At 47.7% G+C, this 25,209-nt stretch overlaps 1 protein-coding gene across 1 annotated transcript in view; it reads right to left on the reverse strand.

Moving 5' to 3' along the window:
* The window catches only part of KANK4 (KN motif and ankyrin repeat domains 4), an 89,555-nt gene continuing 64,346 nt past the window's right edge, over positions 1 to 25,209 (reverse strand). Inside the window, exons 8-10 of the mRNA XM_003921487.4 lie at positions 16,472 to 16,614; positions 9,477 to 9,677; positions 1 to 198 (exon numbers count right to left, since the gene is read on the reverse strand). Coding sequence (XP_003921536.1) covers positions 94 to 198; positions 9,477 to 9,677; positions 16,472 to 16,614 — 449 coding nt within the window. The 3' untranslated portion in view covers positions 1 to 93. The remainder of the gene's footprint in view (positions 199 to 9,476; positions 9,678 to 16,471; positions 16,615 to 25,209) is intronic.

Raw genomic sequence — 25,209 nt, forward strand, 5'->3', positions numbered from 1 at the left:
CTCTCTGGCCTGTGACCTCTGCCTTCTCCAAGGGCGAGGGAGGAGTCCAGAGAAGAAGGCTTTTGTTCCCGGCTGCCAGTTCTTCTGCAGCCCCTACAGCCCCAGGGACCTGCCCTGCTCCGCGTGGGCTCTCAGAAGCCCAGCAATTTCCATATGGGTGGGTGACTTCAGAGCAATGGACAAAGCTGTGCGGCCAGCCTACAGGAGAAAAAGGAAAGGAGAAATAAATATCATCCAATCTGCCTCCTACCCAGGGGGGAAGGGCAAGTTGGGAGTAGGGGGGATGCCTGGGATATAGGTGTCTATTCCAGGCATTCAGAGATCCCGGTAGAGGAGAAGATTGAAATGACATGAGGATCACCAGCAATGTAGCCCACTCCGCAGAAGCAATAGTGATTCCTGGGAAATCTGTGATAGTGGAAATAAAAAAGAGTAAACTGGTTTTTAATGCTCTTTTTTTTGAGATGGAGTCTTATTCTATCGTCCAGGATGGAGTGCAGTGGCACAATCACAGTTTACTGCAACCTCAGGTGGTCCTCCACCTTCAGCCTCCCAAGTAGCTGGGATTACAGGTGCACACCACTACGCCCAGCTGATTTTTGCATTTTGTGTAGAGATGGGGTGTCACCATGTTGCCCAGGCTGATCTCAAATTCCTGGGCTTAACTGATCCATCCACCTCGGCCTCCCAAAGTGCTGGGATTACAGGTGTGAGCCACTGAGCCCAGCCCCACTTTTTTCCTGTTCAGATTGGCAAACAGGAAATAAAATAACTCTTGCTATTCCATTACATGTGTCTAAGTGAAAGTTAGCATTTTGGGGTGTTTTCCTCCAATCTTTTCTCCCGTGCAAACTTGTTGGTTTATTTTTGTTTGTTTTTAAATTTTTTGTAGAGACAGGGTCTCACTATGTTGCTTAGGCTGGTCTTGAACTCCTGGGCTCAAATGACCCTTCCACATTGGCCTTGCAAAGTTTTGGGATTACAGGCATGAATTTGTAATCCTGTCCTGTCCCACACCTGTCCTGTTGTTGGTTTTTAAATAAAGGAGTGATGTTGTATACCAACTTTGAATTTGCTTTTATTCTTTTTTTTTTTTTTTAAGATGGGGTTTCACCCTGATGGCCAGGCTGATCTTGAACTTCTGACCTCAGGTGATCCACCCACCTCGGCCTCCCAAAGTACTAGGATTACACACGTGAGCCACCGTACCCAGCAAATTTGCTTTTATTCTTAATTTACCACAGTATGCTGTAAGATTTTTCTCTATTCTTACATGACCATTATAATGCATGATATTTCTTTTTGGCTGTATAATACTCCATAATTTACTACTTTTTAAACTAATTATGGAAATATTTCTTTTCAATGGAAATTTTTGTTGATTCTAAGTCTCTGCCATAATAATCTTAGTTCAAAAAGCATTTTCCCTTTTTTTTTTTTTTTTTTTTTTTGCGACGGAGTTTCACTCTTGTTGCCCAGGCTGAAGGGCAATGGCACGATCCTGACTCACCGCAACCTCCACTTCCTGGGTTCAAGCAATTCTCCTGCTTCAGACTCCCGAGTAGCTAGGATTACAAGCATGTGCCACCATGCCCAGCTAATTTTTTGTATTTTTAGTAGAGACATGGTTTCTCCATGTTGGTCAGGCTGGTCTCGAACTCTTGACCTCAGGTGATCTGCCCACCTCGGCCTCCCAAAGTGCTAGGATTATAGGTGTGAGCCACCACGCCCTGCCTCCGCATTTTCCTATTTGTAATTATTTCCTGACTCTTAGAAGCGGGCTCAGAGCATTGAAGGGCATGCACATTTTTACTTCCTGCTCTGTGATGCCATAGCACTCTTTACACTGCCATAGCAATGCAGGAAGCTGGCAGTTCCACTGTCTAAAGAAGCTGCACCAGGGGGGCTCTCATCAGGCACCACCCACTTGACTGAGCAGCCACAGTCTCTCACGAATGAGCTCACTCCTGCACCTAGAATTCTGAACTCTAAACAAGTCCAAAAACCACAGTTTTTAGGTAACTTACTGGGAGCTGAGACCTGACCTGAGGCTGTTGGCCTACTGTGAATATTTTGACATTTTGCTGCTATAAAGGGTCTGATGGGTAGGGGACACCCAAGGCCCCACTAGATTGTTCTCTACTGCCTATGCACAGATTTACTTCCTCAAATACGAACAGTTCTTTCACAGAAGCAGGTAGGAAGTGTTCACACCCAGCTTAACACTCTTCAGGTTTTTTTCCCATGCATGGGGATGGAATCCAGGGACCATCAGGGCTCCCCACACGTGCAAATAACCATAAAGCATATGGCAAAGCACTAAACGAGTCAGAGGACAGGCACAGAGTGAGCTCAAGGGAGAGGACAGCCACTGTGTGCCAGGGCAGGTAGAAGATGGCTCAGGGGGAGGCAGAGGAAGGGAGTGGCATTTCAGTGGGACCCCAAAGATGGCACATGGGCTTCTCAAAACATACAAAGTTCTTTCCCCAAAAAGCCCTCATGACTCCCTGGACTTTTTTTTTTTTTTTTTTTTTGAGACGGAGTTTCGCTTTTGTTACCCAGGCTGGAGTGCAATGGCGCGATCTCAGCTCACCGCAACCTCCGCCTCCTGGGTTCAGGCAATTCTCCTGTCACAGCCTCCTGAGTAGCTGGGATTACAGGCACGCGCCACCACGCCCAGCTAGTTTTTTGTATTTTTAGTAGAGACGGGGTTTCACCATGTTGACCGGGATGGTCTCGATCTCTTGACCTCGTGATCCACCCGCCTCGGCCTCCCAAAGTGCTGGGATTACAGGCTTGAGCCACCGCACCCGGCCCGACTCCCTGGACTTTTCTTTTACCACTTGTTACATGCTGGTATTTGTGGGGTTATTTGATAAATTTTGGTCTCCGTGAGGTCAGGAAGCTGATTTGGCCTGTCCATTGCTGCGTGCCGGCCCCGGCCCAGGGCCTGGCGTTTGGCCGGCCCTCATCAAGCACTGCTGAAAAAGAGGATCCTGCACGAGAACATAACGGTATTCATTTCAAGCTGATGGAATCTAAATCCTAGCAAATGTGTTCGTACATTGGAAAGTACTGGAACAAAGCAAAGACTTTAAGCCGGGAGTCCTGTAAAAGCCTCCTAAAGGAGGGGCCTGGGTTTGCTTAGGCCAGAGTTCCTGCTCCTGAGCTCCATCTGCTGTGCCTTGTCAATCCTGAGGCTCTATGTAAACACAGAGTCCATGCTGACAGTGTTGAGGGGGAAGAGCCGCAGGGCCAGTCCAGGGTCCCTCTGGAGGATAGCCTGCAGCTGTGGGCTCCTTGACTGCAGACACGGAGAACAGAGGAGGAACAGTTTAGGAGGTGTGGCCAGAGAGACCACTTCGCGAGGGGGAGTGTCCCTCTGACGCCTCTGCCAGAACTCTGGGAATAAGCTCATGCCATGTAGCTCATGTGGGAGCCAGGTATGGCGAACGCTGCTCGGCGACACTCCGGAGCTGGTCTAGGAGACCCCGACTGAAGAAATGGGGGACTAGCCGGGTATGGTGTAAAATTTATGGGTAACTTCAGGGATTCAAAATCTGTACTTGGCCAGGCGCAGTGGCTCATGCCTGTAATCCCAGCACTTTGGGAGGCTGAGGCGGGAAGATCACTTGAGCCCAGGAAGTCAAGGCTGCAATGAGCCTTGATTGTGCCACTGCATTCCAGTCTGGGCGACAGGGCAAGACCCTATCTCAAAACAAACAAACAAAAAAGGCAGGGTCTAGGCAGCTGGCACAACTGTGTGTGTGTGCATGTGTTGGAGGGGGCGTCTTTGAATACAATGAGAACTCATCACGAGCTCACTATGTATCACACAAAGACGAGCAAGGCATACTCTCTGCCTTTAAGAAGTTTTCGATCTGATGGATGCTTTAAAGAAGCTGCCAAAATAAAGGGTGGGCTCTGGGGCCCGGAAGAGGCTGGGTGATGGGATTTCCTCAAACTGCCTGTAAACCTAGTTAAGGGCCTGGCCAACTGTTCTGGGAGTTCTGCATTTATATCAAACTTTAAATGTTGATGAAATAAACCACTTTCAGGACAGGAATTCTCTCCCAGTTTTCCAAGGGCATTCCCAAATAAGTCCTGCTGTTAACATCTAAGCTTCCATAGGAAAGATGAATATGGAAATGATAAAGGGTGAGATCAGAGCCAGACTTTCCCCCGAAATGTGAAGCACCAAGTACAAGCCTTGGTACTTGGCACGGCCTTGTCAGAAGCTCCCTTTTCCACCGAAATGTCTCATCCTGGGGATGTAGACACTGTGCTCACCAAAGTCACCCTTGAGAATCTGCATGTGAATCAACCCTGACTCAGGTGGGCAGCATGTGACCCATCCATGGGTGGGGTCTAGAACCCACCTTACCTGTGGGCCCATTACCTGCATTACCTGGGCACCACTGTGCTGGCTGGGCTTTCCCTAACTCACTCCAGCTTTTGCCATGATAGATTTCCTCCTTCATCTCCTGATTAGCACTCCAGGCCCTCCCTTCCAGGCTTACAGCCCGCCCCGAGCTCCAGCCGGCCCAGTCCTCAGCCTGGCCTGGCTCTCCCTGATCCAGCACTTCACCAGGACTGGTTACTTAAACCCACCTGGATTTCAGTGCTTGCCTAAACCAGGCATTCTCAATGGCAGCACTACTGATATTTTGGACCAGAAGATTGTTTATTTTGTTTGTTTGTTTTTGAGATGGAGTCTTGCTCTTTCACCCAGGCTGGAGTGCAGTGGCACGATCTCGACTCACTGCAACATCCACCTCCCAGGTTCAAGCAATTCTCCTGTCTCAGCCTCCCGAGTAGCTGGGATTACAGATGTGTGCCACCACACCTGGCTCATTTTTGTGTTTTTAGTAGAGACGGGGTTTCAAAATGTTGGCCAGGCTGGTCTTGAACTTCTGACCTTAAGTGATCTGTCCTCTTTGGCCTCCAAAAGGGCTGGGATTACAGGCTTGAGCCACTGTGCCCAGCTGGATAATTGTTAATTCTTTGCTGTTCCTGTGCATTGCAGGATGTCTAGCCACATCCCTGGACTCTACCCACTAGATGTCAGGAGCATTCTCTCCCCGACTTGTGACTAAAAATGTCCCCAGACATTGCCAAATCTTCCCAGAGGGCAAAATCACCCCTGGCTGAGAACCACCGGCCTGAACCAAGTCTGTCAGTAGCTTCTCCCTTCGGGGGCTGGTCTCCCTGTCTGATTGGCTCCCCTAACTCCAGAACTTTGTTCTTCCTACTCTCTCCAGACACTGTCTGTAAATGCCAAGGTCCCTGCTGGGTGATGTGGTGTTTTTAGCCATCACTGTTCATCTGTTCGTAATTCAAATGGTTACCATCTACTGTGAACTCCCAGATGTCAGAGACAGCCTTTATAAACATTATAGTATTTAGGTAGAGTCTACTGCTGTTCCCATTTTACAGATGAGCATCTAGAGGCCCAGAAGAGTCAGGTCACCTACCCAATGGCACCTACCCAAAGTCACTGAACCTAGATTTGAACTCATGAGCATTTAACTTTTTTTGTTTGAGACAGGCTCTCACTCTGTCACTCTGGTAGGAGTTCCCTGGCACAATCATGGCTCACTGTACCCTCAACTACCCAGGCTCAAACAATATTCCTGCCTCAGCCTCCCGAGTAGCTGGGACTACAGGTGCATGCCACCACGCCTGGCTATTTTCTTTCTATTTTCTGTAGAGAGGGGGTGATATGGTTTGGCTGTGTCCCCACCCAAATCTTATCTTGAATTCCCATGTGTTGTGGGAGGGACCGGGTGGGAGATAACTGAAGCACGGGGGCAGGTCTTTCCTGTGCTGTTCTTGTTACAGTGCATAAGTCTCACAAGATCTGATGGCTATTATAAGGGGAAGTTTCTCTGCACCAGCCCTCTCTTTGCCTGCTGCCATCCATGTAAGATGCTGCCATCCATGTAAGACATGACTTGCTCCTCCTTGCCTTCCACCATGATTTTGAGGCTTCCCCAGCCATGTGGAAATCCAATTAAACCTCTTTCTTTTGTAAACTGCCCAGTCTCAGGGATGTAATGGACTAATACAGGGGATCTCACTTTGTTGCCGAGACTGGTCTCAAACTCCTGGGCTCAAACAACCCTCCTGACTTGGCCTCCCAAAATGTCGGGATTACAGGCATGAGCCACTACACCTGGCCTCATGAGCGTTTAAAGTCCATGCTTCCAACAATCATGCTTGAGTTGTCTGAAATGCAACAGATCCCACAACTCTTCTACCACCAGAAAGCTGCCACTTAGTGCTCTTATACCTGTGACAGCTCTCCAGAGATACCCAGGAGAGCTTTCAGATCCACTGCCTGATTATCCAGCTAACCAGGGACTTCCAAAGCTCACGCCTGCCTGCCTGACCCATGGGCCTCCACTCTCAGGCCTCTTCGGGCATCAGCAGTGGTCACTTGTTAGAGGGCCAGGGGCCTTTGATATACAGGCCTGTTCCGGATTAAGGGCTGCCTCCTTCTCTCCCAGGACAACCCAGCAGAGAGCTCATTAACATAAATCTTTTGTCAGGCCACATCGCATTTGGAAAAGGAGGCTCTCTGGTTTCCCATAGCCCATCCCTGTTCCCATATGAAGGCCAAGGTCTGTGCTCTCTAATGATCTTGGAAATGGCTTTGGAGTGAAGCTGGGGTTCACAGGACCTAGAGTCACTGGATGGGTGCCTGCTGTTTGGGTGTGACTGAAGGACTCAGCAGCTTGAATTGCTGATGAGTCAATCTCTGGGGAGTTTAAATGTGGCTAGGTAAGAGGTACTGTCCCTGGGCAGGGAGAGGACTGTCTTCCCCTCTCCAGGCTTTTGTTCCCTTTGAATTGTGGCTGTTAAGAAAGCATAAAAACATCTGCTTAAATCATTAAATTACAGTACCAACATTAAGGTACTAGAGTCACACCTGGGCTTGAATCTCTGCTCTAAGAATCAGTAGCTTGTAAATCTTAGGACAGTTACATAACATCTTCAGGCCTGTTTTCTCATCAGTAAAAAGTGGGGATCACTATCTCACTGGATTACTGAGAGGATTAGAGGTAACACATGGGAAAGGGTTAGTTCCCAGGAGCACTCTAGAAATATTATTTTATCTACCGTAATTATCAGAAACAAGATCACTTACTGTTGCTTACTTCCAAAGTTTAGTGGTTTCACACACTCATTTGTTGATTGATTCAATGATATGTGGCAGGCACTCTACTAGGTGTTGGGGATTCAGCAGGGAGCCAGAGACATGGATGCTTCAATGTGACAACAGTCATGATGATGGAACAGTTAAGGATATGGGCCCAGGCGTTTAATGGAGCCGGGTTCCACTAGCTGAGTAGTCTTTTGCATATGTAACCTAACCATCTGATGCCTGTCTCCTTGAGCAAAGTGGGGCAGCAGGAAGATAGTCAACCTTACAAGGTTGTTGTGGGGTTTAAATGAGATGGTCCCTGGCAAATGCTTAGTACACTACCTGACACAGAGTAAGCCCTCCATACGTGTTAGTTACTATTGTTTTGTTTTGTTTTTGAGACGGAGTTTTGCTCTTGTTGCCCAGGCATGAGTGCAATGGCATGATCTCGGCTCACTGCAACCTCCGCCTCCTAGGTTCAAGCAATTCTCCTGCCTCAGTCTCTCAAGTAGCTGGGATTACAGGCATGTGCCACCATGTCCAGCTAATTTTTTGTATTTTTAGTAGAGACGGGGTTTCACCATGTTGACCAGGATGGTCTCGATCTCTTGACCTCATGATCCACCCGCCTCGGCCTCCCAAAGTGCTGGGATTACAGGCATGAGCCACCGTGCCCGGACAGTTACTATTGTTATTGATTAGTTACTACTGTCATCAGCATCATGGCCACCATCTTTCGAGGAAGTTTATTTAAGAAGCCTGTGACTGACAGTGTAACTTTAAGTAGGCTGACTTGATGGAATGGGCTGCTTCATAAAGTGGGTCAACGTCCAAACACGCACTTGCAGTTAAATGACTAGAGATGACTCTGTAAGGTTGATTCTTTCTGAAGGCTTTTGAGTCCCTACTGGACAGCAGAGCTTCCCCATCTAAGCTACTGCCTCAAAAGCCCACATGCTGTTATTGCCATGACCAGATGAGGATCAGGGCCACGCCAAGCCAGGGCACGTTAGCCGAGAATAGTGTTATGAAAAGCTAGGGTTGTGGGTTTCGCAGCTCTAGGACTCCAAACATTTACCATGAATCATCTCATTTATTAATTTTTAAATTTTTTAGAGACAGGGTCTCACTCTGTCACCCAGGCTGGAGCGTAGTGACCTGATCATGGCTCACTGCAGCCTCCACCTTCTGGGCTCAAGCAATCCTCCTGCCTCAGCCTCTCAAGTAGGTGGGAATTACAGGCATGCACTACTATGCCTGGTTAATTTTTTTTTTAATTTTTTTTTTTTTTTTTTTTTTTTTTTTTTTGAGACGGAGTTTCGCTCTTGTCACCCAGGCTGGAGTGCAATGGCATGATCTCGGCTCACCGCAACCTCCGCCCCCTGGGTTCAGGCAATTCTCCTGCCTCAGCCTCCTGAGTAGCTGGGATTACAGGCACGCACCACCATGCCCAGCTAATTTTTTGTATTTTTAGTAGAGACGGGGTTTCACCATGTTGACCAGGATGGTCTCGATCTCTTGACCTTGTGATCCACCCGCCTCGGCCTCCCAAAGTGCTGGGATTACAGGCTTGAGCCACCGCACCCAGCCTAATTTTTTTTTTAAGAGACAGGGTCTCACTGTGTTGCCCAGGCTGGCCTTGAACTCTTGGCCTCAAGCAATCCTCCCACCTCAGCCTCCGAAAAAGTGCTGGGATTATAGATGTAAGCCACTGTGCTGGACCTTTTATTTAAATTCCACAACAGCCTTAGGAGGCTGATTTTGTTGCACTGCCATAGGGTTCCTTGAATTCTGCTGGCTTGCAAGACACTCTTCAGGAGGGTAAATTAAACAGCTACTTTTTTTTTTTTTTTAAGAGATGGGGTCTCCCTGTGTTGTCCAGGCTGGTCTCGAACTCCTGGGCTCAAAGTGATCCTCCCACCTCAGCCTCCCAAACTGCTGGGATTACAGACATGAGCTACCCTGACCAACAACAGCTACTTTTTTTTTTTTGTTTTTTTTGTTTTTTTTGAGACAGAGTTTCGCTCTTATTACCCAGGCTGGAGTGCAATGGCGCGATCTCGGCTCACCGCAACCTCCGCCTCCTGGGTTCAGGCAATTCTCCTGCCTCAGCCTCCTGTGTAGCTGGGATTACAGGCACGCGCCGCCATGCCCAGCTAATTTTTTGTATTTTTTTTAGTAGAGACGGGGTTTCACCATGTTGACCAGGATGGTCTCGATCTCTTGACCTCGTGATCCACCCACCTCGGCCTCCCAAAGTGCTGGGATTACGGGCTTAAGCCACCGCGCCCGGCCTAACAGCTACTTGTTAATTGCATGTAAGTCTTACCTTGTCAGTCAGGCTGCTGTCACAGGCCGGGTGTGCCAGGAGCAGCCGCACCAGGTCCACGTTACCATGGTGACAGGCCAGCATGAGGGCCGAGGATCCCTCGTGGTCCTGCAGGTTGACATCTGCCTGGCAGCTAAGCAGCGCTTGAACCATGTCCTCCCTGTCGTGGCTGACTCCCAGCATCAGCGCAGTCTGGCCTCCCTGCATGTAGAGCCACAGGAATGTTGTCAGGTGCTGCCAATGGGGAAGGACCCCCTCTCCAGCCTGGGTGTGCTCATCAGAGACTTCTCAGGAACACAGCCACTGATCTGAATCTCCTGCCCTTGGTATGGGACATAACCTTCTCTGCTTGGCAAAATTCTGCTCTTTCATGACTAGTCAGATCCCACATCTTCCCTAAAACATTCTCTAAGTCCCCAGGCACAGGATTCATAACACAGTATTCACCACTTAGCATTGCAACTTGTCAACTTCTCTTTCTCATGGATTGTGACATTGTTGATGGCAGGGACTAAGTGTTTTTGTTCCTGTCTCCCCAGTGCCTAGCACCAAGAATGTGCTAATAAATGTTGAATGATGGAACAGATGAAGGTTAAACGTAAGCATCATGGCTTCTTACTGCCTGCCCCAGCCTGACTGTCTCCAGGAAGCCTTCGTCTGCTCAATGCCTCTGAAATTTTCAGTTTAAGGATACCCAGAACCCTCTTCCCTCAACACGGTCTCTGGTTGCAGGTCCTGTGGTCATTTCTAATCTATAGACACTGACAGTCATCTAGGACATTTCTGTAATCACTGGTGGACGCAGCAATGAGCTGGAATCAGAAAGCAAGTCCAAACTCTAGTTGTGCTGTTTCCTAACGCATGATTCAGGCCATGTCACTGTCTTCCTTGATTCTTGGTTTTTCTTCTCTTTCTCTTTTAAAGATGGGGTCTTGCTGTGTTACCCAGGCAGGAGTGCAGTGGCACAATCACAGCTCACTGCAGTATCAATCTTCCAGGATCAAGTGATTCTTCCACCTTAGCCTCCCAAGTAGCTGAGCTCACAGGCATGTGTGACTCACTACGCCTGGCTAGTTTTTTACTTTTTGTAGAAATGGAGTCTCACTATGTTGCCCAGGCTGGTCTTGAACTCCTGAGCTCCAGTAATCCTCCTGCTTTGGTCTCCCAAAGTGCTGATATTACAGGCGTGAGCCATTGTGCCAGCTGGTTTTTCTTCTCTTAAAAATTAATATAACAACTGTGGCTAGGTGAAGTGGCTCGTGCTTGTAATCCCTGCACTTTGGGAGGTCAAGGCAGGTAGATCACTTGAGGTCAGGAGTTTGAGACCAGCCCGGCCAACATGAAACCCCATCTCTACTAAACCTCATCTCTACTAAAGAAAAAATATAAAAATTAGCTGGGCATGGTCATGGGCACCTGCTACTCGGGAGGCTGAATCAGGATAATTGCTTGAACGTGGGAGGCAGAGGTTGCAGTGAGCCGAGATTATGCCACTGCACTCCAGCCTGGGTAATAGAGCAAGATCTGTCTCAAAAAATATTTTTTTTCTTTTAATAGAGATGGGGTTTCTCACTGTTGGTGAGGCTGGTCTCAAACTCCTGACCTCAGGTGATCAGCCCACCTCGGCCTGCCAAAATGCTGGGATTACAGGCATGAGCCACCGTGCCCGGCAAAAAAATTTTTTTTAAATAAACAATGATTTATCCTGTGTACCTCACAGGGCTTTTGTGGGAATAAAATGAGATAAAGGATTTAAATATAATGTACAGTAGTAATTTTTCTGATTACAAATTGACCATCATTTCCCATTTTCCATAGGTTTTCTTATATATACTGTGTGTGTGTGTGTGTGTGTGTGTGTGTGTGTGTGTGTGTATGATTTTTTTTTTTTTTTTTTTTTTTTTTTGAGACAGAATCTTGCTCAACCCAGGCTGGAGTGGAGTGGCATGATTGTGACTCACTGCAACCTCGGCCTCCAAGTGATCCTCTTACTTCAGCCTCCTGAGTAGCTGTGACCATAGGTGTGTGCCACTACATCTGGCCAATTTTTGTATTTTTTGTAGAGATAGGGTTTTGCCATGTTGCCCAGGCTGATCCTGAACTCCTGGGCTCAAGTACTCCACCACCTTGGACTCCCAAAGTGCTTAGATTGCAGGCATGAGTCAGCATGCCTGACCTTGTGTATATTTCTTTCTTTCCTTTTTTTTTTTGAGATGGAGTCTCACTAGGTCACCCAGGCTGGAGTTCAGTGGTGTGATTTCAGCTCATTGCAACCTCCGCCTCCTGGGTTCAAGCGATTGTCCTGCCCCTCAGCCTCCTGAGTAGCTGGGAATACAGGCATGTACCACCACACCCAGCTATTTTTTATATTTTTAGTAGAGATGGGGTTTTCCCATGTTGCCCAGGCTGGTCTTGAACTCCTGAGCTCAAGTGATATACCTGCCTCAGCCTCCCGAAGTGCTGAGATTACAGGCATTAGCCACTGCTCCTGGCCCTATGTATATTTCTATAGTCCTCTCGTCCAGCTTTATTATATTTTGCCCTCATGGTTTTCTTTTTTTTTTTTGAGACGGAGTTTCACTCTTGTTACCCAGGCTGGAGTGCAATGGCGCGATCTCGGCTCACCGCAACCTCTGCCTCCTGGGTTCAGGCAATTCTCCTGCCTCAGCCTCCTGAGTAGCTGGGATTACAGGCGCGTGCCACCATGCCCAGCTAATGTTTTGTATTTTTAGTAGAGACGGGGTTTCACCATGTTGACCAGGATGGTCTCGATCTCTCGACCTCGTGATCCACCCGCCTCGGCCTCCCAAAGTGCTGGGATTACAAGCTTGAGCCACCGCGCCCGGCCGCCCTCATGGTTTTCATGGGTTCCAGGCTGCTCTCTGATGGAACCCAGGAACCTCTTCGTAAGACTGAAAAGTAAGGCAAGAGCTATGTTTTCTCTCCTTTTGGATCCCCTGAGGCCCCGAAAGCACTATCTTACGTGCAAAAAGTGCTGAGGACACATCTACTGGTGTGTTGACTGATTACAGCTCCAATCTGCAGTCACTGGTGGATTATGCTTCCCTGCTCAGATGCTGGAGCTTAGAGAACAAGAAGTGGGTTTGGAATCAGAAAAACCTTGGCCCTGCCACTTATGACCTGTGTGACCACAGGCAAGTGAAGCTCTCTGTGACTTTTCCCGATTTGGTAAAGTGGGAACAATTCGTGTTATTACCTGTCTGGTGGGGTTGTGGTGAGACCACGTGCCTAGCATGTGCTAGCCAAGGGTTAGCTATGATTGTCATTAAGAGGCTTAGAGAGTGTCTGGAAAATGCTCAGCACGTAGTAGGTGCTTAGCACGTGGGAATGTGTTATTAGATGTTCTGTTTCCCCATTACTCTGGAACACAGACAGGTCTTTCCAGAGAAGCGTATTTGCTTTTTTGGTTTGCATTTACTCAGCCCTGAGGTAATGGTTGTTTACTGGACTATCCAGACCACAAGGTTTCCGGAACCCTCTTTCCAACTGTCCTTAAAGCCAGGTGACATATGCTGATGGTCCTCAAATCTGCCCCTCTGCCTGACACATCCTCATCATCCTCCCAGTCCCATTCAATATAATTTAATTCAATGAGCATTTATAGAGTGCTACTATATGCCATGGCACTGACCCTGGGGTCCAGAGAGAAGCAGCTTGTTCCTAGGAGACTCCCAACGTATTCCCATTTAACCTGGTACCTCCACCTCTCTTCACAGTTAAGGCCCAGGGGGAGCTAAAGGGAATGGCTGCAGCTATGCTCCTTTGGTGACCCGGGATGAGTCCCTCGCCCTCCTACAGCATCAGTTTCTTCTCTGTACAAAGAAGAGGATGATTTTGATCCTCTTGCAAGCATCCCCTCTTACAAAAGCACCAATTTAGAAAATAATTAACATATTTCTGGGAAACATGAGTTAAATGAACCATTAGCTGTATTGAGTCTTATGGAACAGGAGTTGCAGGTAAGTAGAATACCTTGAAAACCAGAAAGTAATCTACAAATATTGGGTTTCCGGCCATCACTAGGGTGGCTATTGGATGAAGTACATAATGTGACTTTGCCATCAGGTTAGGCTACTATCTGCAATCTTTCTGGGGGAGTGTGGGACAGTGGAGCTTAATATATTGCTACGAGTCCATTTTCCCTAAGTCTCTTGCTTTTCCACATACTTTGTGAGTAAAGCACACCACAATCTGTCCTTTTGCTTTAGATTATCTTTTTTTTTTTTTTTTTTTTTTTTTAAAGACGGGGTTTCACCATGTTGGTCGGGCTGGTCTTGAACTCCCAGCCTCAGGTGATCCGCTCACCTTGGCCTCCAAAGTGCTTGGATTACAGGCGTGAGCCACCACGCCCGGCCCTTAGATTATCTTTTAAGAATGTTTATATAGTGAACAGTCTTGGAAACTAGAGAGAGTGTCTTCTTGGGAGAAAAGGGCAGGCAGGCTTACTGTCCATTATCAAAGCTTCAGGTTCCCTGTGCTCAGGGTCCTCTCCTGTAACACAGCCCACTCCGTGCTCAGCTTCCTGGCCCTCTTCACACTGTCCTGTGGGTACTGGGATTTGGGCAATGCTGGTACTGTGGCTACTGCTTCGGCTGAGGGTAATACATGATCCTTTGTCTCAGGCACAGAAGTCTCATGCTTCTGCCAGCATCCACAAAACTGCAGCAGGCTACCTTGCTGGGTTTAACATGGGGTAAAAGCTCAGACTTCACAGTTCTCAACAGTTACCTAATCATTACTCTGGGGGAGAGGAGAGTTAAACACACTCCATCCATTCCTGTATGGTCAAAAAATGGACAAATGACCTTTTGAGGAGTCCCCGTTGTTCCATATGGAGCCTCATCTAACTAAAAGACTTTCTGGGCCGGGCGCGGTGGCTCAAGCCTGTAATCCCAGCACTTTGGGAGGCCGAGGCGGGTGGATCACAAGGTCGAGAGATCAAGACCAACCTGGTCAACATGGTGAAACCTCGTCTCTACTAAAAATACAAAAAAAAAAATTAGCTGGGCATGGTGACGCGTGCCTATAATCCCAGCTACTCGGGAGGCTGAGGCAGGAGAATTGCCTGAACCCAGGAGGCGGAGGTTGCGGTGAGCCGAGATCGTGCCATTGCACTCTAGCCTGGGTAACAAGAGCGAAACTCCGTCTCAAAAAAATAAATAAATAAAAAATAAAAGACTTTCTGGGTAAGGACCACAGCCCCACCCTGTGTTCTGAAGCATAGGGTCCCAGAAAATGAACAGAGACATTCCAACCCTCTGCACTGCCTTGTACACCTTTGCTGTCTTAAGATCCTTTTTGGAGTGAACCCCAATCAACTTCTATTTATTCATTCCATGAAAGATTCAGAGGCTGGGGTGGTGGCTCACGCCTGTAATCTCAGCACTTTGGGAGGCCAAGGCAGGTGGATCACCTGAGGTCAGGGGTTCAAGACCAGTCTGGCCAACATGGTGAAATCCCGTCTCTACAAAAGTACAAAAACGGCTGGGCACAGTGGCTCACACCTACAAACCCAGCACTTTGTGAGATGGAGATGGGTGGGTCGTGAGGTCAGAAGTTCAAGACCGGCCTGATCAAGATGATGAAACCCTGTCTCCCTAAAAATACAAAAATTAGCCAGGCATGGTGGTGGGCGCCTGTAATCCCAGCTACTAGGGAAGCTGAGACAGAGAATTGCTTGAAACCAGGAGGTGGAGGTTGCAGTGAGCCGAGTTCACGCTATTGTACTCCAGCCTGAGTGACAGAGCAAGTCTCCGTGTCAAAAAAAAAAAAAAAAAAAAAAAGTACAAGAATTAGCCAAGCATGATGGAGGATGCCTGTAGTCCCAGCTACTCGGGACGCTAAGGTGGAAGAATTGCTCGAACCTGGGAGGCGGAGGTTGCAGTGAGGCAAGATTGCGCCATTGCGCTCCAGCCTGGGCAACAAAGTGAGACTCCGACTCAAAAAAAAAAGAGAAAGATTCAGATTACTCAGTCTTGGCTCAGTTTAGAAAGTTATCAGAGCTATCTGGAGTAACAAACAAAATGAGCTACTTGGTAGAGCATGAGTTTCCTGACACTGGAGGTCCTGGAGTTGCAAACCTTCTGGTAGGATTTTGTAAAATCATAAGGGGTAGACCTAGGTGACCTTTAAGAGCTCTTCTGACCTAAGGCGCAGGTGACCCAGTGAATTAGTGGAGCCTACAAGTCCTGAATCCCTGGATACTACCTTTGTGTAGGGCCCTACTGACTCTTCGAAGCAACTGTTTTTCCCAGCCTGGCCCATGGCACTGCTCCTGGGGACTGGGGCATCATTTGTGTGTCGGGAACAGTATTACTCACAATTGTTGGTGCAGAGATAAGGAAGATAGGAATGTTTTGAGATCTGGTTATTTCAAAGGCTGAGGCAGCATGCCAGATTGATTGATAATGACCTGCAGAACTCTATAATGACCCTCTGAGCTAAGCTGAGGCCTGGAAAGTGGGAATCCTCAATACCCCTAGGGATGCTTCTGTCTGCCCTGGCTATCCACACTTCCTCTCAGTCTGAGGACTTATGACCTTGTTGAAAGGCTTTGGGGTGATAGAGGTGAGAACTTATTTAAAGGACTGGACCTCCAAAGAGCCTAGTTAGTTGCCTGTGGGTCGTGATCAAGGTGGCTCACCTATGAGGAATCTCTTAGAGCAGCCAACCAGCAAATGCCTTCTTAAGATGGTAACTGGGAACGTTGGTTCTAGAGGTTGCATCCGGATGGAATTCGCTGTTTCAGACTGGGACCTATATTAGAAGCTCACTGACCTCTGTCCAAGGCTGGCTGGGTCTCAGGAGCCTATAAGGAAAACTGAACCAGGCTTTGCATGGATGCCATTTGGAGGTCGAGCCTCTTTGGGTTAAAAACTACATGGATCTGCATGAAATTTCTCATCCACTAGCAGAATAAAGCTGGGAGGTGTCCCCGCATTTACTGAAGAGGAGATCATGTTCATTCCACCCACCTGAGTAGCTTGAATGTTCACATTTCCTTCTCTTAAGAGCTTCCAGACCACAGCCATGTCTTCACTGGTCTCCGCGGAAGCCAAGGGAGTGATCATTACGGCAGTGTAGCCAGCTTTGTTCTGATGGTCCACATTGCAGACGCCTGCAGGGAAGCAATGGGTGCTGGAATGGCTCCTGAGGGGCCAGGAGCCAGATTCCACTTTAGCCATTTCAACCAGACACTGCTTACGGGCTAGAAGGGCACAGAATAGAGCAATGCTTTCCACAGGTGGAGCCCGTGGTTTACATTTGTAGCAGTCTTTAAAGCTGGTTACTTTTCTTGACAAGTTTTCTGAGGCTACCCAGCAAGGGAGGTCCAAAACAAAGCCAGAGATGGCCAAAGGGCCTGTGGCCATGACTTCATTTCCCAAACTGGAGCACAGAATGTTATTCCCATTTTACAGATGAGGACACTGAGGGCCAGAGAAGTTACATAATCCACTCATGAGAAGTGGGCAGGGAACACTCAGGTCTATCCGGCTCTGGAGCTCATCCCTCACCTGCCTCCACATCTGGAATGCCACCCACAGCTGTGCGTTTTAGGTTTCACACTCATTAGCTCAGGTTTGTGTGTAACTCTTAAACCAATGGCTGTGTTTGCAGGTCCTTTCTGAGGATCTAGGGATCTACTGTGCCATGTACCAGAAGCATGAACAACACCGTGGGATAAACAGGGGAAATCTTCTAGGAACAACCATCTCACTTGAAAAATGGAGGGAGAAAAAAACTCCACAATTTTTATATTAAAACAATTAAGAATTACATTTCACAATGCAATGAAAACCTGACATTATTTGTTTACCTATTTATTTTTCTTGAGACAAAGTCTTACTCTGTCACCTAGGCTGAAGTGCAGTGGTACAACCTCAGCTCCCACTGCAACCTCTGCCTCCCAGGTCCAAGTGATCCTCCCACCTCAGCCTCTCAAGTAGCCTATAGGTGCCTGCTACCACTCCTGGCTAATTTTTGTATTTTTAATGGAGACAGGGTTTCACTGTGTTGGCCAGTCTGGTCTTGAACTCCCGACCTCAAGTGATCTACCTGCCTCAGTTTCCCAAAGTGCTGGAATTACAGGCATAAGTCTCTGGACCCAGCCAACAACCTGGTGGTGGTGGTGGTGGTGGTGGTGGTGGTGGTTGTTTTGAGACAGTCTTGCTCTGTTGCCCAGGCTGGAGTGCAATGACTCGATCTCTGCTCACTGCAACCTCCGCCTCCTGGGTTCAAGCGATTCTCCTGCCTCAGCTTCCTGAATAGCTGGGACTACAGGCATGCACCACCATGCCCAGCTAATTTTTTTAAAATGTATTTTTAGTAGAGATGGGGGGGTCTCACCATGTTGGCCAGGCTGGTCTCGAACTTCTGACCTCAAGCAATCTGCCTGCCTGGGCCTCTCAAAGTGTTGTGATTATTACAGATGTGAGCCACTGCACCTGACCAAACCTGACATATTTTTAATACTAAATATAGCAAATGAGAATTCTTTTTTTCCCCCCCTTTTTTTAAATCTTGGCATCTCGGCTGGGCACGGTCTCGTGCCTGTAATCCAAGCACTTTGAAGGCCGAGTTGGGCGAATCACCTGAGGTCAGGAGTTCAAGACCAGCCTGACCAACACGGTGAAACCCCATCTTTAAAAAAAAAAAAAACCTTGGCATCTCCATTTTTTTTTTTTTTAAACACACATCCTCACTGAAGAAGCAAATGAGAATTCTAAAGAAAGTTCTGCTTTGTAGCCCTGGGAATATACGTCCATATTCCTTTCCACCAAAGGCGAGTTAGGGGATCATCAAGCATAGACTGATACCTGTTATGTAAATGAGCCTACCTCTCAAGGGCGACAGAAAAACCAAAAGTCTTTGTCGTGTTGCTTATCTGAAAAATTTATGTCACTTTTTTTTGGGGGTAGGGAGACAGAGTCTTACTCTGTCTCCCAGGCTGAGGTGAAATGGTGCGATCATGGCTCACTGTAGCCTCGACCCCTGGGTTCAAGCAATCCTCCCTATGTACTTCCTTTGGGCAATAGAAAAACAATTACAGTAAATCAAGTCACTTAGCCTTTCTTAGCATTTCCTCCTTTATAAAATGGGGATGACAACACAACCTAACTTGTAGGGTTATTGTGAAATTAATTGAGCTTAGTTATTTATTCATTGGGATAGGGTTTGGCTCTGTTGCCTAGGCTGAGTGAGTGCAGTGGCGTGATCTCACTATAAGCTCTACCTCCCGAGCCCAAGTAGTCCTCCCACCTCAGCCTCCTGAGTAGCTGGAACTGCAGGTGCGTGTCACCATGCCCTGCTATTTTTTGTGTGTTTTTTATAGAAACAGTATTTCACCATGTTGCCCAGACTGGTCTCAAACTCCTGGGCTCAAGCCATCCACCCACTTTGGCCTCCCAAAGTGCTAAGATTACAGGCATGAGCCACTGTGTCCAGCCTAATATTATTTAAAGTGCTTAGAACAAGCTTGTCCAACCCGCAGTCCAGGACAGCTTTGAATGTGGTCCAACACAAATTCATAAAGTTTCTTAAAACATTGTTTTTAGCTCATTGGTTATCATTAGTGTTAGTGCATTTTATGTGTGGTCCAAGACAATTCTTCCTCTTCCAATGTGGCCCAGGGACATCAAAGATTGGACATCCCTGACTTAGGAACATGGCTAGTACACAGTAAACACTCAATAAGAGTTAACTGTTATTACTATTATTGTCCAGAATGATTTTTTTTTTTTAAGATGGAGTCTCACTCTGTTGCCCAAGGTGGAGTGCAATGGGGCTATCTTGGCTCACTGCAACTTCTGCCTCTCAGTTTCAAGCGATTCTCCTGCCTCAGCTTCCTGAGTAGCTGGGATTATATGCACCTGCAACCATACCCAGCTAATTTTTGGGTTTTTTCTTAGTAGAGAGGGGGTTTCACCATGCTGTCCAGGCTGGTCTCGAACTCCTGACCTTAGGCGATCCACCTGCCTTGGCCTCCCAAAGGGCTGGGATTACAAATGTGAGCCACCACGGCCGGCCCAGAATGATATTCTTTTAAGGTTTAGGTATTCATTGTAAAAATCTGGTTTATGAAAAAATGTCAGTTAGGGCTATTTGCAAGTTCTATGCAAATGGAAAAAAGCAACATTTGTTTGATATTCCCTCCACCCCACAATTTTTCAAACAGTTTTTCAGAAATGTGCTATGATAATATGAGGCCATCAGTGGAGACAGAGGCATCAGTCTGCCTCATTTATCAGCAGTTTTCCCTCCAGCTCCTTGGACACTGCCATGAGCCGGCAGGCGATGAAAGCTAAATAACAACTCCCTGCACCACCTCATAGCTCTGTCCTGATACAGAAGCGAACAATTGCATTGCCTTGTGCAAATAAAAATTTTTTTATTTCTACCCCTGGACTATTCTATGTTTGCTTTTAAGATGTGTAAAGGAGGTCAGGTGCGGTGGCTCACTCTTGTAATCCCAGCACTTTGGGAGGCCAAGGCGGGTGGATCATGGCATCAGGAGATTGAGACCATCCTGGCCAACATGGTGAAACCCCATCTCTTCTAAAAATACAAAAGAAAAAATTAGCCAGTCATTGTGGTGTGCGCTTGTACTCCCAGCTACTCAGGAGGCTGAGGCAAGAGAATCGCTTGAACCCAGGAGACAGAGGCTGCAGTGAGCTGAGATCGCACCACTGGACTCCAGCCTGAGCAACAGAATGAGATTATGTCTCAAAAAAAAAAAAAAAAAGTGTAATGGAGCCTCAGAAACATGATTTTTAGCTCTTCAGAAACATAATTTTTAGCTCAGTAGAATGAGGTCTGATGCCTCCCCAGGGGCTCAGAAAAGGGCCTAGAAGGGGCTAAGGACCCAGGACTTTATTTATTTGTTTATTTATTTACTATTTATTATTTTTGAGATGGAGTCTCACTCTGCCGCCCAGGTTGGAGTGCAGTGGTATGATCTCAGTTCACTGTAACCTCTGCCTCCTGGGTTCAAGCAATTCCCCTGCCTTAGCCTCCCAGGTAGCTGGGATTATAGGCATGCACCACCATGCCTGGCTATTTTTTGTATTTTAAGAAGAGACGGGGTTTCACCATGTTGACCAGGATGGTCTTGAACTCCTGACCTTAGGTGATCCACCTGCCTTGGCCTCCCAAAGTGCTAGGATTACAGGTGTGAGCCACTGCTCCCTACCAGGATCCAGGACTTTACTGCAGATGCTTCAGAGCAGCCATCAGCCAGCAAAGCCAACCGTCCCTGGAGGTGACAGAAGCAAGGCTCTTGCCAGAGCATCCTTTGACTCAATATACCCTGCAAGGGCATTTGGCAAAATGAAGGATGCACCACTTGGGATTAAGCCGGCAGAGGTGTACTCTGGCTCTGTTCTCAATAATAATGAGCCACTTCCATACAGCCCTTTACGGTTTATAGTGTTTTTTTCTGGATGCTTGACAACTGCCTCTAAGGACAGCCCAGGTTTGGGAATGTGACAGATCCATCATCCTCAACATCTCTTCTACAGATGAGAGAAAGTAATGACTCTGTCAACCCATTCTCCCCAAGCCCCTTCTTACTTTACCTTTATGGCTATTTAGCTATTTCACTACGTTAAAGGGAAATGCTTCCAAACCACTTTAAAGTTGGTGAGTATTAACTGGATTCTTCACATCAGCAGATATTTATAACACCCAAATTTTAGTTGTCTCTTCTCTGTCCTGGCCTGGCCCACCCAGAAACTTCTTTTTTTTTTTTTTTTTTGAGACGGAGTTTCGCTCTTGTTACCCAGGCTGGAGTGCAATGGCGCGATCTCGGCTCACCGCAACCTCCGCCTCCTGGGTTCAGGCAATTCTCCTGCCTCAGCCTCCTGAGTAGCTGGGATTACAGGCACGCGCCACCATGTCCAGCTAATTTTTTTGTATTTTTAGTAGAGACGGGGTTTCACCATGTTGACCAGGATGGTCTCGATCTCTTGACCTCGTGATCCACCCGCCTCAGCCTCCCAAAGTGCTGGGATTACAGGCTTGAGCCACGGCGCCCGGCTCAAACTTCTAACAGGCTGCAAGTCTGTGCACTAAAGACAAGGGCCATACATTACTGGCCCTTGGATTCTTCATGCACATAACGGGTGTTTCCAAAGTCTCACAGTGTCCCAGAAGCCTAGATTGCGGTAGTAGCAAAAGCCCAGATTAGGAGGGTGACGCGTCTCAGTTTGAATACTGGATTAGCTTCTTACAGGCTCTGTGACCTTGACTGCATTACCTGACATGTCAGCCTCAATTTCCTCACTTGGAAAAGGCAGTTAAGTTCTGCTTCACAATTCCTGCAAGGATTGCACACGACAGTATATGTACATCACACTAAGCCCAGTGTCTGGGATGAGAATGACATTGAAAAAGCAGTGGCTGCTCTTATTCATGTTCTACACTGACGGCCCCTAACACTGAACACAGCAACGGAACACAGAGCCGTGCTCCACCGAATTATGTGCCTTTTGCAATTAATCTACCATTTTGATGGTATCTGTGCATCCATGAAGAACCAAAATCAATAACATCAGCTCACTGCTAGCTGTAATTTAATCTTCTTTTGATGATGTGAAAATCAGAAACGGCTTCAGGCTGTCATTATGTACATTGCCTTTCCATTCAGCTGAAGAGACTCAAAGCTGCTTAGCAGAATTTCGAAGACTTGGAAGTTTACCGGAATTTAACCTAGCTCCCAAGAATCATCCATTGCTCATTCATTTAACAGACATTTTTACTCAACACCTGCTAGGAACTAGGAACTGGTCTAGGTGTTGGGGAAACAGACAGGAACAAGGCAGACAGGCCCCTTTTGAGTGAATTAACATTCTGTTGGGTAGAAAGGAAAAGCAAAGAGTGTCTCAAGAAGGAAAGAGAATGCTCCCTTAGAGAGAGATGGGGGCAGCCACTTTAGACAGGCACCCGGAAGACTTCTAAGGAGGTGACATTTGGGCTGTGACTTGAATGATGAGAAGGAGCCAGTCACAAGAGGAACCTCAGGGGGAAGAGTCCAGGTAGAAGGTAAATACAGAAATCCCAGGAGGGAATGACCTTGGTGAGTGAGGCCAGCGTGGATGGAGTGAAGGGAAGGGGGAGGGTGTGGCGGCAACAGAGACGGCCCAGGCAGGTGGGAGCCAGGGAAGACAGAGTCCTGAAGGCCAGGCTGAAGACGCCGCCTCCTACGCTAAGAGCAATACGAGGGATTTTAGCCAGACAGGACCGGAGTTGGGGAGACTCAGACTTTTGATGTCCATTTAAATCCCCACCTCAGGCCTCCTAAAAGAAGGAATACGGATCTAGCATATGCTCCATCTCCTCGACACCAGAAATGAAAAGAGCAATGGGACTGACTTTTCTTTTTTCTTTTTTTTTTGAGACCATATCTTGCTCTGTCACCCACTCTGGAGTACAGTGGTGTGATCACAGCTCACTGCAGCCTCAACTCCCTGGGTTCAAGCGATCCCCCCACCTCAGCCTCCTGTTTTTCATGGGCTGTCCTTCCCCATCGGCCACGATCCTCTTATTTCTTCTCGTTGTCACACAACTCTGTCTGGGTCTCCTCCGCTGGCGTGCTCTCTCTCTCTCTCTCTCTCTCTCTCTCTCTCTCTCTGCATAGGATGACCAAGAGCAAGACAGGCCTCCTCCCCTAATGGCCTCATTGCATGTGCTCTAGCAGGTCTCTCCTAAAACTCTGTGGCCCTGTCATTTTACATCTGGAATTCTCAATAGCCCTTGCATAGCTCCACAGAGATGATCCACTGGAAACTAAAAATCTGCTCCAAACTGAAATATGCTTTCTGCATCCCCCACATTTGCTCCTTCTCCTGCAGCCCATGTTCTTCTCAACTATCCAGGCTCAACAGAGAGCTCCAACTCATCTCACCAGTTGGGAGCTACCTTCCCGATGCCCTTTTATTCTTTCTTTTTTTTTTGAAACAGGGTCTTACTCTGTCACCCAGGCTGGAGTGCAGTGGCACAATCTCGGCTCACCACAACTTTCGCCTCCCAGGCTCAAGTGATTCTTCCGCCTTAGCCTCCTGGGTAGCTGGGATTACAGGCATGCGTCACTGCCACCCAGCTAATTTTTGTATTTTTAATAGAGACAGGATTTCACCCTGTTGGCCAGGCTGGGTTTGAACTCCTGACCTCAAATGGTCCACCCGCCTTGGCCTCCCAAAGTGCTGGGATTACAGGTGTGAGCCACCATGCCTGGCCTCCCAGTGGCTTTTTGCTGTTCGGGTCCTACCATCCTCACCTGTTGCAAGCCCTCGCTACCTCTCTGTGGACCTCTGCAATGGCCTCCTGTCTGCCCTGCCACCTCCTCTCCGGCTCCCATCACTAACCCACCCCTACTGTCAAATGACTCTTCTTAGAGAATTCCCCTGCTTATGGAGTTTCCTATAAAAAACCTGCACTGACTTCCTGGGACCTTCCAAGCAGGGTTCAGCCTGGCACTCTAGGTCCTCTGTTTCTCCATGCAGTGGCTCTAACTCTCTCTTCTAACCTTCCCATCCCATCCAGACTAGGAGCTTTCTGGTGTCCAGGCATTTCCCCTGTCTGACCTCCATGGAGCTCCTTCTGCCTGGAACCCTGTCTGCCTACTGGAGCCCTACCTGCTGCAGCACACCTTTGCCGCTCTCTGAACTAGACATGCTCTCATTTCAGTTCCTAAATCACATTCTCCATCTCTCTCTCTCTCTCTTTTTTTTTTTTTGAGACAAAGTCTCACTCTGTCACCCAGGCTGGAGTGCAGTGGTGTGATATCAGCTCACTGCAACCTCCACCTCCCGGGTTCAAGCGATTCTCCTGCCTCAGCCTCCCGAGTAACTGGGACTACAGGCCTAGGCCATTATGCCTGGCCAATTTTTTTGTATTTTTAGTAGAGATGGTGTTTCACTGTGTTAGCCAGGATGGTCTTGATCTCCTGACCTCATGATCCACCCGCCTCAGCCTCGCAAAGAGCTTGGATTACAGGTGTGAGCCACCCACGCCTGGCCCTCCATCTGTCTTTCATGAGCCATCATCTGGCTCCATCTCAATTGCTTGGCTGGTAGCTCCCAGGAAGCAGAGGGCTCACCTGGCTCACCTTTGCCTCCCTGGTAGTAGCCAGTATGAACCTCATGGGTAGTCAGTTAATATCCGACGAAGGATGAATGAATCAAGTTGAGTCAAATTAGTCAAATGGAGCCATGACCTTTGTTAAAAAGTATCTTCTAAAGACAGGAAAATGCCATCTTCCCTAGAGGTATGGGACACCTCTGGAGCTGGACAGACTGACTGAACACAAAACCTGACTCTACCCTTTACCAGCACTGTAACTTGAGCAAGTCTTATAACTCTTGAGCCTCAGTTCCCTTAGCTGCAACATGAGAACAATACCCACATCACAGGAATTCCGCGAAGAACAAACAGGGCAAACAGGTAAAATGGTCTAGTCCAGTTCCTGGAACACAGAGGGAACCTTAAACAGGGCAGCATTTCCTTGCTAGAAAGAAATGAGGTACAGGAATTGCTCTTCAAGTCATTCTATCAAAAAGACACCTGGATGTGTATGCTATCACAGCACAGTTCACAACTGCAAAGACATGGAATCAAACTAAGTGCCCATCAACCGATGAGTAGATAAAGAAAATGTTTTACACACACACACACACACACACACACCATGGAATACTACTCAGCCCATAAAAAAGAA

The sequence above is a fragment of the Saimiri boliviensis genome, chromosome 11, assembly GCF_048565385.1.
Source record: "Saimiri boliviensis isolate mSaiBol1 chromosome 11, mSaiBol1.pri, whole genome shotgun sequence".
NCBI classification, from domain to species: Eukaryota; Metazoa; Chordata; class Mammalia; order Primates; family Cebidae; genus Saimiri; species Saimiri boliviensis.